The sequence below is a fragment of the Sphaerodactylus townsendi genome, linkage group LG15, assembly GCF_021028975.2.
Source record: "Sphaerodactylus townsendi isolate TG3544 linkage group LG15, MPM_Stown_v2.3, whole genome shotgun sequence".
Lineage (NCBI taxonomy): Eukaryota > Metazoa > Chordata > Lepidosauria > Squamata > Sphaerodactylidae > Sphaerodactylus > Sphaerodactylus townsendi.
In genome coordinates this window covers 5,049,874-5,062,640 of record NC_059439.1, presented here as the reverse complement: position 1 = coordinate 5,062,640, position 12,767 = coordinate 5,049,874, and the positions used below count along the sequence as shown (strand labels likewise).

Here is a 12,767-nt window from a genome sequence, read left to right as displayed (position 1 = left end):
GCAACAAAAGGAGCCAGCCTTCTGGGCTGCTGGGAAAATGATCTGCCAGCCAGTCCCAGAAGTACAGGGCAGCTGGCTCTCCTTTGGAGCTGGAGAGAAAAGCAACTGTGTAAAGTCTGAAGCCTCAAGAAAGCTGCCCTCACCATCTTGTGCCCCCGTGATTCAGAGGCTAACAATTTGTGCCATTTGTCTTTTGAACTGCTTTCCATCGTGGAGGTCACACAACAACTTTTCCTCACATGCTACAAGAACAGAAGTACTATCTGTCGGATTACTATTTCCCAGCAAGGCAGACACCTATGGACTTCTTAGCAGCAAAAATGGACACTGGTACAGTAAGGCTGACTTGGCCTACGCTGATGGTGCTGATTTATCAGAAAACATTCTGTTGTGGCCCAAACACAAAACAACTAAAATGCTGAAATTTGTCAGTCTCCAAAAGTGGTTTGATATTTGCGATGTGTCTGTGTCAGGATCAATTACCCACATAATATTACTAGTATAATGTAAGTACTATAACTATACCATATCATACTAAATCATATTATAAATACTACTTATTATGATATAAGTACTATTTTACTTAATTATTATTACTAGAAGCAATGAGGGACAGCTGTGGGCAGGTATTGTCTTATTCGGTTGTATTTTTCATTGGAGTCCCCCCATGCCATCTTACTACCCCATGCATCTACCCTTTAGCTTTTTTTCTAACGCTGGAAGTCAGTCTGATATGATTAACTGGTAAGAGTGATGAACTAGCAAGACCGTTCATCCTCAAATTTCTCTCCGAATTTCTCTCCGAATTTCCATGTATCTCCAAATTTCCATGTAATGTTAAATGAAGACACACATACATCCAGTTTTAATAAGCAGATGACTATTTTTGACACACTTACTTAAGCTTAAGCAAGTATTAATTTTCCTGCTTGATAAGGTTACAGCACGAGAACAGTCATGCTGCCTCAGACCAAAGACCTCAAGTCCAGCATTCTGTTCACATAGTGGCAAACCTCTGGGAAGTCCACAAACCGGAAGAGAGCAACAGCACCTGTGCTCCCCAGTAACCAATTTAAAGAGGCATGGCACTGGAGGGAATGACGTCCATCCCAGTTCGTAAGCAGCCCGGTCCTCCATGAATTTGCCCACTGCACTGGAACATACATTAGGAACATACACTGGAACATACACTGTCCACTCTACTGGAACCTGTCTGTAATTTCCTGGATCCCCCTTGGATATTTCTTTACACTGACCACTCTTTAGCCTTCTAGTACAGAGGCTGATCTTAGGGACATGTTGAATATCTGAATTAGAAGATCAGAAATTCAACATTTTGAGGTTTTTGAGGACTCTAGGATGCATACCATTTAGTTCTGTTGATTTGTTAGTTTGCAATTTATCAACAACTTTCAGAACTTCCTCCCTTGCCACTGCGATTTGCCTCAGCTCAGCATCCTTTCCTCCTGACAGCATGCAGTTAGGAACAGGTATTTTGTCTTATATCCTCAACAGTGAAGACAGTTGAGAACAATTAATTAAGCTTCTCAGCAAATGCCTCATCCTCCCTTAGACAACTGCTTCCCTAGCTGGTTTCCGGCTTCTAATGTATTTAAACAATTCTTTTTTGTTGGTCTTTATGATTTTGGCAACACATCCCTCAAAAAGGTCACAAAGGGAAGTTAGCTCAAAGTTTTGGCTTCAAGAGCGGTGAAATAAACAAGAGTTCAAAGCAGGGCCCTTTCAGTAGTGACCCCTTTTATTTTTGGAATCTCAGAGGAAGGCTGCCAAGTCAATCATTTCTTGGAGGCAACAGAAAGCTGCTTTTGCAGGTGTTAATTTTTTTAAATTAGAGGGGGACTCTCATTTTCTTCTGTATCCCCTTCCTCCACCAATTCCTTTTTCCTTTCCCAGGCAGCCCCCATACCTTCTCTGCGTCCTTCTCTTCCTCCCATCCAATAGCCACCCCTATATCTGCTTCAGATTTTCCTTCTCCTTGCAGCCTCTCCATGGGAAATGTCTGGCCAAGTTGTATGGGGGTTGGAGCTAAACTGGGCCCAGTTAGTGCTGCTGGGTCAAGCAATGAGGGTCATGAGTCGCTACTGCTCATATCCCGACTTGCCCCCCCCAGCAAATTCTTCTCCATCAGCGGACATGGCAGGGAAGCGGGAACAAGATCCTTCTTACGTCTGTTTTGGTCTCCTAGTCCACCTCTGCTCTCCATCCAAGCGAAGCAAGGCTTGGAAGGCTAAGCAGTATTGTTGTAGTTACCAGTAACCTCCAAAATGGTAACTAAGAACTCAATGGACATTCTTTTCTTAAAGCTACAAGCAATATTTCTATTATTTTGAGGGCTTTTATTCCTCCAAAGTATTTTAATAGATTTAATATTTTGTTGCAAGGGACTTTCTTTACCCCCTCCATCTGCCTTCATTTTAATTATCCACATTCAATGGCCTAGTTCAGAATTAGATAGATATATGATAGATTTTTTTCTATTGTTATTTTCTAAAAAAAAATATAAAAAGCCTCCACTTAAAAAAAATAAATACTGTGTTGTTAACTCCAGCTGGAAGTATACCAATGCCAAGATAGTATAGCAGTTACCATTACAGCTACTAACTACCAGGACATAAAAGAATGCTATTTTATTGGAAGTTAGATATTAGGTCTAGGCGGCATTAGGTAATGGTTCTTTGCACTTCTTGAAGGGAGCCAATTCTGTAAATTGTTTCATACATTCAAACTAACTTCATTTTCCCAATTAAAATATGAAATTTCAGGCTTAAAATTTTTCAAATGCTGAACCAGAAACAAAATTTTAAGGGGCGTTGCAGCACACAGGACAGAGCACAGACAAATTCCAGGCCGACGTAGCTCAGCAGCTATTCATCTTTGACAGTCATGGTTTGTCTGCAAGAGTAGAAGAAGAAGAAGAAGCTCATTGCTTAGCAAGATATACAACAAAATGCATCAGACAGATACAATAAAACATATAAATCCTGTGATGCTTAACCAACCAGGGTGGCACAATTTCAAGACAATCTCCCAACCCCATAACTAAATGTTCAATCCCAATTATACCAACAAGAAGGGGAGGAGAGATGGCGGAGGGGAGAAGGGAAGCCAATTGAGATGAACACAACCCCATTACTGCCCTCAATTGTAGGCAGAACAGCTCCATTTTGCAGGCCCTGTGGAATGGAGATATTTCCTAACTCAGCTGGAAATACCAGCCTTGCTAGTATTAAACAGAACACCTTGGTGCTAAAAAGATGAACATGCTGGTGCTCATATTTAAGGGGATGATCTGAACATGCTTGTTTTCCAATGGAGACACATTTGGATTTTAAGCACAAGTGATTTGTATGAAAACAGACCATGAGACAGGACTACTATCATGGAACGGTTGAGTATCAGCCAGCATGTTCTTCTGCAAGCTTTGGTCAGTACTTGCATACATCTGCAGATTTTGGCATGTCTCGAGTCGCCTCCCACTCCTGGAATGTGTACATGCCATCCAAAGCTGGGAACACTGTTAAATAAAAAGTTCTAAAATATTCATTGATTTTTTTTTCAGGAATTTGCCTGAGGACTCCACAACGGTAGCTTTGAATTGATTATTGGCAGAGGTCTGTATTAGCAGAAGTAATCTTTCCTGCCTGCATAAGATGGAAATTATAACTCACTCAATTTACTGTTTTGGAAGTGTATTTTTATTGACATGGTGTGGGTGGGTGTGGAATTTGAGGTTAGTATACCATATTCCTGAAAGCAGTGCATACTCAAAACACTTCGGGGGTGGGGGGGGGATCTGTCAAACAGTGTGGTCAGTTATGTTGGCCCAAAGAGGGTCTTTTTGGACTTTGTGTTTGACAGCAACCCCACCTCCCATACTGCTGGGAAACCATTCTTGAAACTCCTGATGGTTAGGCCAAAGGCCGTTCTATGACGTACTAAACAGCAAGGGAAGGGCTGTTTGAAGGAAAATGCATCCCCTGGGATTGCACAAACAGTTTGAGAGTACCTAAAATAGCTCTTGGATCTTAGTCCATGACTGGAAAGAAAAATACCCATTTAGAAGAGCTCTCTGCTCATCGAAAGATTTCTGCTGAATCAAACCAAGGAGCTGCCAAATTTCTCAATGGTCAGGACTAAATCATATATATGCTAGGATTTCCACATGCAGACCATGCTGCTTTTAAAAAACATCCATTCCCAATCGATACCCTTTTCAACAAAAATAACTAAGTAGAATTGTAACTTCATCTGCCACATGCTGGCCTTTGTTTTAGAATAAAACGAAGACGGTCCAGCACGTGGCGGATGAAGTCTGTTCTTTTTGTTGAAAAGGATATAGGTCGTGATCAAAAGGAGGGCAGTTTTAATTCTTCCTCTGTACAGCTTGGCATGGGGAGAAACTTACTTCCCCAGAATCCTGCAAATTAAAAAGAATCACAAGGAAATCCAAACAGAGAAATCCCAATCTGGTTTTGCCCTGTGCCTAGTTTCTAACCGTGACCAACCTCAACCTTCTGAAAAGGCTTGAAAACAAGACACCTAGGTTCAAGCCCTTTGATGTTTGGAGCTCTATTACTTCTGAACATGAAGGTTCCACTTAGCTATCAAAGTTATCATCTGTTGATCAGACTGCCTTCCAGTAAAATGTCCAATCCTCTTTTCTCTTGAAGCCCCTACCTAAGTCAGTGGCTGGGACCTTACCTTGCCCATTCCTGGCCACAAAGTGTTCACTTCAATTGTCCTATACTTCACTTTTATAGAAGGTGCTCTGATTTTCAAGGGAAGGGCGGGGGAGGGGGGATGTTCCCTCTGGGATGGCTGGACGCAATACAGAGCAGGGGTCCTTAGAGTCCCAAGGAGGGTTATCCGGCAGCTGGGGATATCAGTTATTTTTTGCCTCCCTGTGCTGCCAAAAAGGCCTCTGGCACAACAGAAGCACTGTCCCTGCCTGCCCGGACCTCTGTATTGGGCTGCTCGAGACCTAAATTCAGCCAAGGCCCTTACTTGCATGGCTGAGGGAGGAAAAACCCTTAACTCTGGTGGTGGTATAGCTACTTTATGTAAATAGACATATACGACTAGAGAAGGCAGGAGGCCCATTTACTGCTGCTAGAACCGTGGACTCCACTGCAGCAAAGAGATTATGGAAGATATTTGGACAATGCCCAGAGAAATTACCTAGGACTTAAACCTGCTACTTGTCACTGCTGGTGATGAAATGTAAACTCATCTTTAATTCAGGTATGGCAAATGCCAGCTCAACTTCAACAACGTTGCACAGAGCTCGACTTTTGATCTGAATCCTTCCCCCTAAAGTGAGGTGTGCAGTCACTCAGTAGCAAAGAAAAGGCGCTATGCACACGTTCACAACAGAACCTTGATACAGGATGAACTCTGGCCTCCATTAAAGTTTTGCATTCCTACTTAAAAAAATAACTCCCAGAACTGTGAATTTTGGGTTACATGTCTGGAAAATGAACATAAAACTTAACAGTCTCTACTACAGGGGTCTCCAACTTTTTTGTACCTGTCAGTGCCTTTGGAATTTTGAGACAGCACGGTGGGCACAGCTCCAAAATGACTGTCACAAAATGGCTGCTGCAAGAGGCGGAGTCACCCACACAATGGCTGCTGCAGCTTACCTTCTGTCACACAGTGAAGATTCTTGTGAAGTGGCAGTTGTTGTCAAAGCAATAGTTAAAAAAATTGCTCAGCCACTCACATGGATCCACCTACTCTCTAAAAACACCGGGAGGGCACCATGTTGGGGACCCCCTGGGATACTGCATGCAGGTTGTGATCTGCAAGGATAGGTCACAGTCCAGCAAAGGCAGCACCAAATATCTAGACAGCTACAACCAGTGGTGGGATTCAGCCAGTTCACAGGGGTTCAATAGAACCGGTAGCCAATCCCACCACTGCACCCACCCCCGGGGCCCCACATCCCCCCTGCAGGGGGGAGGGCCACAGCAGCCAGGGAGGCCCTGTAGCAGCCTGAAGGGCCACGGCTTGCCACCGGCTGCTTCCGTCTCCTCCTCTATTTCCATTGGCGGTGGCCAGGGCCACCACCAATGGAGGTTGAGCGGGGGGGGGCGGGGGGGCGGAGCCAGTTCTGGTTGAGCAGGGTCAGGCAGCACTCCACCGCACCCGCCCCTCACTCAAGCGGAACTGGTTGTTAAATTATTTTAATCCCACCAATGGCTAACAACCAAGAACAAATGACCAGGTGTGGAGCTCAGGGGCAAACTGCATTGGATGTGAAGTGAAAAATAAAACCTCCATTATTCACTGTATTCACTGTTGAACCTGTAATGTAATGGAACATTTCTCAGATCAAAACAGAGGTGGGAATAATACCAAAGGAAGAGGACAGAATCCTTGCTGCTACCCTGAATGAGAAATCGGTAAAATAAATGTAACACAAAATTTTAAAAAATATTACGAAACTGACATGTATTAAGACTTCAGGATCACGCAAAGCTGCAGTAAGATATCTCGACAGTATCAGTATACATTTTTAATATGAAAATTATACATCAGTGTTCTGACTCTGTCATCTTAGTCCCTGCAGAAAAGCAACAGTTGAGCAAAAATATTTTGCTACAGCATTTTCTCAACATATATGTTTGCTACACGTGAAACAATGTCTTGGTTCCATTTGAAGGCTATGCCCCTGTGCACCTTAAACTCATCGGGAATCACTTCTGAGAGCATAAGGCCAGGCTGCACAATTATCTGGGAGTATGTCTACTGGAGTCACTCAGCTGTGGAAGGGCGTTAAAGATAGCACTGTAAAGTATCACTTGTGTTTTTAATAACAACTGTTTTGCGGGAGGTGGGGGTGGTTTAGGGGCATAAAAATAACGACTGGACCAGCATTCCACTCCCTTGCCTCCATTTTAAATCCTTGCTGGCAGAGAAACTGCTTTGGATCCTCGACCTATTGCACAGCAGAGGGGAAAAAATAAGTACAAGCGTTAACAGTTGATTTGTAAGGCCTGTTTTAACTAGGAGAGGAGCCAAGGAGCTTCGTGGCCGCCCTCCCCGCGTTCAACGGAGAACTCCTAAGTGTATTTTATGTGCCTGTAAAAATGGCTTTTGCGCATTGGAACCAGCCTTAATTTGACAGACAACTCCAGCGGCAGTTGATTGGCTATATGGGCACATGACGCCCTTAACAACAAAGGTGGAGCTGGGAAAAATAGATTAACGAGGAAAAAAAAAGGGACGAACAGGAGAGAAAAGAAGTAACCCGGGGGTTGGACTTTGCCCGCCGCAGGTTCGAATCCAAGCCCCAGCCCCAGGACGGTCAATCATCCGTGGCTTCCTCCCCTTGTTTACAAGGAAGCCAGGAGGGGGCCTTTTTTTAAACAAGCCCCACCGGTTGCCAAAAATATGCCTGGCTTTCTACTGATCCGATGACGCCGCAGCGACAGTACCTCACCCCGGCTTTGCCAAAGCACGTTTTTATTTTTGGAAGTCTCCCTCCTCTCCCCCGCGCCATTTGGACGTGATCGTGGAGGGGGAGGCCACGGGGAGGGCATGCAAACCGAGCGCGCGTGATTTGTGATCTTTTGCAAACGCGGCGGGTTTGCTGCGAATGCAAGATTCGCCTGCCCTCGCTCGCTCCCTCCCTCCGGTTTTTTCCTCCCTTTGCGCGCTCGCGGCCCTCCTCCCTGTCTCCTGCGCGTCTGACAAGTGTTGCAAAAGCAAAGAGCAATAAAAACATCCGCACACCCTCCGCGCTGGGCCAGCCGGCCAGACCCACAAGCGGAGCACAGCCCCGGGAGCCAGCCAGCAGCCCGGCCAACCAGCAGCCCGGCTGCGCCTCGGCCCGTCCCGCCGCGGGGGCCCCTGGCCGCCCCGCTCGGGCTGCAGCAGATGGGGGCGACGCGGGAGTGGGGCGGCGAGGCGGCCTGAGGATCCGGGAGCCGAAAAGGGACGGGCTGATTGGAAGAGCCGAGCCGAGCGAGCGATGGAGGCGGGGGAAGCGCGAGCTCTCTGCGGGGACTGGAGCGAGTCCACGCCCGGGGCCAGCGCTGCAGAGCTGGCGCGCAGTCAAGCAGCGCTGCCCAGCTGAAGCCAGCCCGGCCGAGGCAGAGGGGGAGTGGGCACCCCAGCCGGCCGGCCCTCAGGTACGTTCGCAGGCGCCAGACCCCCCCCCCCCCAACCCAAGACCCCGCCCGGCCTCCGCCGCCGAGCGCCCAGCTGCCAAGGAAGGAAGGAGGGCGGGCGGGCGGGCGGGCGGGCGAGGACGGGCCGGGGGCAGGCGGTGCGTGGGGGGGGGGGGGGGGGGCAGGAGAGAAGGCGCGAGCCGCCGCCTGCAGCCCGGGCTGGCTTTGCGGCAGGGCGAGCCCGTGTGGAGCTCGCCATTAAGCCGCCGCTGCGCCCCGCTCCGCCATCTGGGGCTGGCTGGAGGGAGGCGCTTTTGTTCGCTCCTCGGGCTCCGGCGGCGGAGGGAGGCAGGCCAGCGAGGGAGCAGTCGGGTAGACTGGCGGCGGCGGCGGCAGCTGCAACAACGGCGGCTGCTTTCTCCCTGCAGCGGCTCCGATTGCCTCGGTAAGGCTGGGAAGGGGCTTCGGGGGCGGAGGAAGAGACCGCAGCAGCCCCTCGGCTGGAATTTCGGGCGTTGCACGTGTCTTCGGTGGGCTTGCAAGGAAACCACCACCACCACCACCACCACCCCCCTCGCGCGGACACTGCGTTTTCCCCTCGGTTGCTGGAGGGGTGCCTTGCAAGCGGGGGGGGGGGGCTTGACCGCTCTCCACGCGCTCGGCAGCCGCAGGCCACCGGGGGCGGCCATGGAAGGCAGAGCGGGAGGCGCCGCTTCCCAGGCTCCGCCAGCCCTGGCGCCGGAGGGTGGGGGAGGACAGAGCCCAGCGTCGCCGGGGGGTCCGCAGAGCCCGTCCCCGCCTCGCCAAGCGGCTAGCGCCGACCCGGGCGGAGAAGAAAGGGCAGGAGGAGGCGGTGGGAGCAGCCAAGCTGCCGCCGCCGCCGCCTTTTTCTGGGCGCCTGCGGAGGTAGAGGAGCCGGGCGGCGCGGGAGTGGTGCCTTGCCCTTCGCGCCTGCTCCGGTGGCTCTTGCAGGGGTGGCTGCTCGGCCGCGCTCCGAGCCCGCGGTGGAGGAGGTGCTGCCTCCGCTTTCCGTGCCCACCCCACCCCCTTCTCCCGCGCCGCCGCTTTGGCGAGGCTGCTGCCCGTGGCCCGCCTGCCAGGCTGCTGCCAGCACGCTCCGCCATCCGGAGAGTGGATCCATCCAGCCGGGCGTCTCTCACTCCCCCCCCCCCGCTTTCTCTTCGCCGACGACCCCGGCGCTCGTCGGGAGGCCCCCCGCTGCGGGTGGGTGTGGAGCGCCGGGTGCGCCTTGACTAGCGGGCCGGCCGTGCGCCCTGGGCGCGCGAGGGGAGGCGCTCCCCGGGGGCCGCGGCCCGGAAGGCCGGTGGGGGCCGAGACGAGCCGCCCTCCCCCCTTCCTTCGGACGCCCCCGGCCGAGCGCTCATTCTTCTCTGCAGCCAGCCAGCCAGCCAGGCTTCCCCGCCCCCCTTCCCGCAGCGGCTCCGGCAGGGCTGGCTCTCTCCCTCTCCCTCTCCGCGGCTCGCTGCTGCTCCTCCTCCACACTGGAGCCAGCCGCCGCCGCCAGAGACGCCGAGGCGGGCTCGGCTCAGCCTTATTAAGCGCCTCGCCGGAGCCGGAGCCGCAGAGCGCAGGAGGACGCGGCGCCCGATCGCTCCCTCGCCCGCGGGCGCTGCAGAAAGCAGGCGAGAGCCCCCACCGGGTGGACCGGGGTGCGGCGGGAGGCCAGCTTCTCCGGGGCTGGGGCGGACGGCGAGGGCGCCAGTCTTCCCTGGGGGGCGGGAGAGGGCGGAGGGACTCGGGCGGGCGGAGAAGCGGGAGTTGCCGGGCCGAGCGGAGGAGGGAGAGCGGCGGGGCTCGGGGGGCGAGCCGACTGGGCAGGCAGGCAGCAGGGGCCGGAGAAGCGGTCAGGTTTGCGAACGCGGGGGAGCCGGAGGGGAGGCGCGGTGAGCGGCCCCCTCGCTGGGGCAGCCGAGGCCAGGCGCGGAGGGAGCCGCCGGAGAGAACCAGGGTGGGCGAGCTGCGACGGCGCCTTCCTCCCTGCCGGGGGGAGGGGGGTTGCAGCCCGCGGGGGGGGGGAGGCTCTGCAAGGAAGCGAGAAGCGAAGGCAATGGCGGTGGGGGGGGGGGGCGAGTGGAAGGACGCAGGCGAAGCGGCGGGAGAGAGGCGAGCCAAGGAGGCCGCCGCAGGGAGGGAGGGAGAGAGGGAAGGGGAGGAGGCGGCGAAGCTGCAGCCGCGGCGCTGGGCTCGGCTCGGCTCGCTCTGCCTGCCTGCCTGCCTGCCTGGAGCCCGGGCCGAGAGAGGCGGCGCGCCGCAAGGAGCCCCAGCTGCGCTGCTGCGCCAGGAAGGAGGAGGCGGAGACTGGCCTCTGGGGCGGCCTCTGCAAAGGGGAGAGGGAGAGGGAGCGGGCGGGGGGGGGGGCGGCAGCCAGCCCAGAGCCCTCCCACTCGCCCCTCCCGCGCCGCAGCCTCTGGCCGCCGCTCTCCCCCCCCTCCCCAATCCGCTCCCTTCAGCTCCTCCTCGTCCTCCCGCGTGTCCCTCGCCTGGTGGCCGGGCGCACGTGGGAAATGGCCCTGCGCCTCCTTCCGTGGAGGGTGCGGTGTCGCCTCTGTTCCTAGGACGGCCCGGCCAGGTAGGTCAGGAGAGGAGGCTGGGACTGGCCTCCAGGCAAGCCTCGCAGCCCTGCTTCGGCACCAGGGGGTTCCAACTTCCCGGGCGTTCCTGGAGATCTGCCACTATTGTAAAGCCAAGATTCGTTCCCCAGGAGCAAATGGCTCCTCTGAAGAAGGGACTCGGCGTTGTGGACCTCCCCAGGATCCTACCCCACAAAGCTCCTGGTAGTTCTCAATTGGAAGCTGGCACTCTCATTTATTAAAAGATTTACACCCCATCCTCATATTCAAGGGAGCTTACAAAATACAAGGCCTGGCGCTAAACACTGGTCTTCAGACCTTCAGAACCTGTCCCACCTAGTCTCATTCCTTTACCTCTCCTAGTTCTTTTTTCTCCCTTTATTTCTTTCCCTGACATTAGGGGTGTCCAACTCTGGTGCCCCAGGTATTCATGGACTACAATTCCCATCAGCTCCTGCCCGCATAGTCCATGAACATCTGGGGCACCAGAGTTGGACACCCCTAATGTCAGGGAAAGAAATTGGCCATGCGGGCAGGGGCTGATGGGAATCGTAGTCCATTAACATCAGGGGCACCAACCTGCCTTAAATATTGGCTGCTCTGCTCTAGAGGTCTGAAGGATATTCAGTCCTTTTCTCTGCCGCTCCTCATTTTTAAAACACTTTTCTATGGGGTGTCCCAGCATCTTGCTGTCCCCTTGGCCTGTGCAGGGCCTCTCCCTAGACACTATCTTTGCCTGACTGTTCTCCCCATAGGGCAGTGGTGGCAAACCTTTGGCACTCCAGATGTTATGGACTACAATTCCCATCAGCCCCTGCCAGAATGGCCAATTGACCATGCTGGCAAGGGCTGATGGAAATTGTAGTCCATAACATCTGGAGTGCCAAAGGTTCGTCACCACGGCCATAGGGAATCCTTTTCTGCATCTAATTCTATGCCATAATTAATCCAGGGTATTATCCTGACAACCTTCTGCCCAGAGGGAGGAAGTCCAATGGAACTTTTGTGACCGTCTTTTGGGCCATCTTGTAAGATCTCTGTTTTAAGAGGGAATTTTGCATGTTGAATGTGGGGCGTCTTCCAGCTCCCTGCAGCCTCTTGTTTGAGCTGCTCTGAATTTGTCACAGGTTTGCATCCAGGGTGTTCCTTCAGTGTAGTGTGTTGATTTGCTGCTTTTTCGGTTCCCAAGGGAAAGGAACCCTTGCTGTTCTGTCACCGGGAGGAGGGACAGGATACAGGCGACACTAACTCTGAATTCCTTGTGCTTTGCAGGGTGAAAACTGATTGGTTGACACCACCGTGAAGGGGAGAGAGGGGGTGCTCGCAGGGAGACCCAGGCGGTGTCACCCTAGAGCCCAAGAGGTGGAGGATGAACGGAGAAGCAGATAGTCCAACCAATTTAGAAATGACGGCCCCCAAAAATCAAGGTGAGAAGGAATGATTCTGGGAAAATCAGCTAGGCCTCCCTGGGGAGAAGTCAGCAGAACTCTGAACCTTGGTCAGGCTGTGTTCTATCCTGATCATATGTCACCGTACCTTCCCTCCCTTTTTCTGAGAAACCCCCTGTATTTCAAAGAGTCCTTTCCTTGTCCACTTATGACTGCAGAGTTGCATTTGACAGTCTGATTCAAGAACCTTGGCGTGGACCTAGGAGGGGATGGGTTGTCATGATCAGGCCCTGCCTTGCTTCCTGTCTCCTGCCCGGGATGTGGGAACCTTTCTCTTCTCATTTCCCCTCCTTGCTGTGCTTATGTTTTTCCACTTTGCTTCTCAGGCAATGCATTATCAGCTCATTAGCCATCTGCTATTGTAGCTCTGCCAGTAGTATGGAATGTACTTGTTTTGACCAGAGACAGAGGGAAGGAGGTTTCTTTGTCTCTAGACTGTGGGGCTGGAGGGGTGTCTTTCCCCCTTGGGAACTGGTAGTCAGGGTCGGGGTGACTTGGAGTGGGGTATAATGGCTGCTGCATTGCTGGTTATGCTTAGTTCTGGCAGTAGAAGCTTAAATGCTTATTCCTGATGCTGTTTCATAATAAAGAAA

General features: G+C 52.6%; 1 protein-coding gene across 6 annotated transcripts in view; it reads left to right on the top strand.

The window, feature by feature from the left end:
• Nucleotides 1-8,006: 8,006 nt before the first annotated feature.
• Nucleotides 8,007-12,767, top strand: part of UBTF (upstream binding transcription factor) — a 57,548-nt gene continuing 52,787 nt past the window's right edge. The window contains exons 1-2 of one of the 6 annotated variants that reach the window (XM_048516889.1): nt 8,007-8,156; nt 11,999-12,153. In XM_048516889.1, coding sequence (XP_048372846.1) covers nt 12,096-12,153 — 58 coding nt within the window. In that variant the 5' untranslated portion in view covers nt 8,007-8,156; nt 11,999-12,095. Of the gene's footprint in view, nt 8,157-8,307; nt 8,581-9,644; nt 9,779-10,606; nt 10,726-11,998; nt 12,154-12,767 lie in introns of those variants that run through there. The other 5 variants (XM_048516893.1, XM_048516894.1, XM_048516890.1 and 2 more) reach the window with 5 other exon arrangements.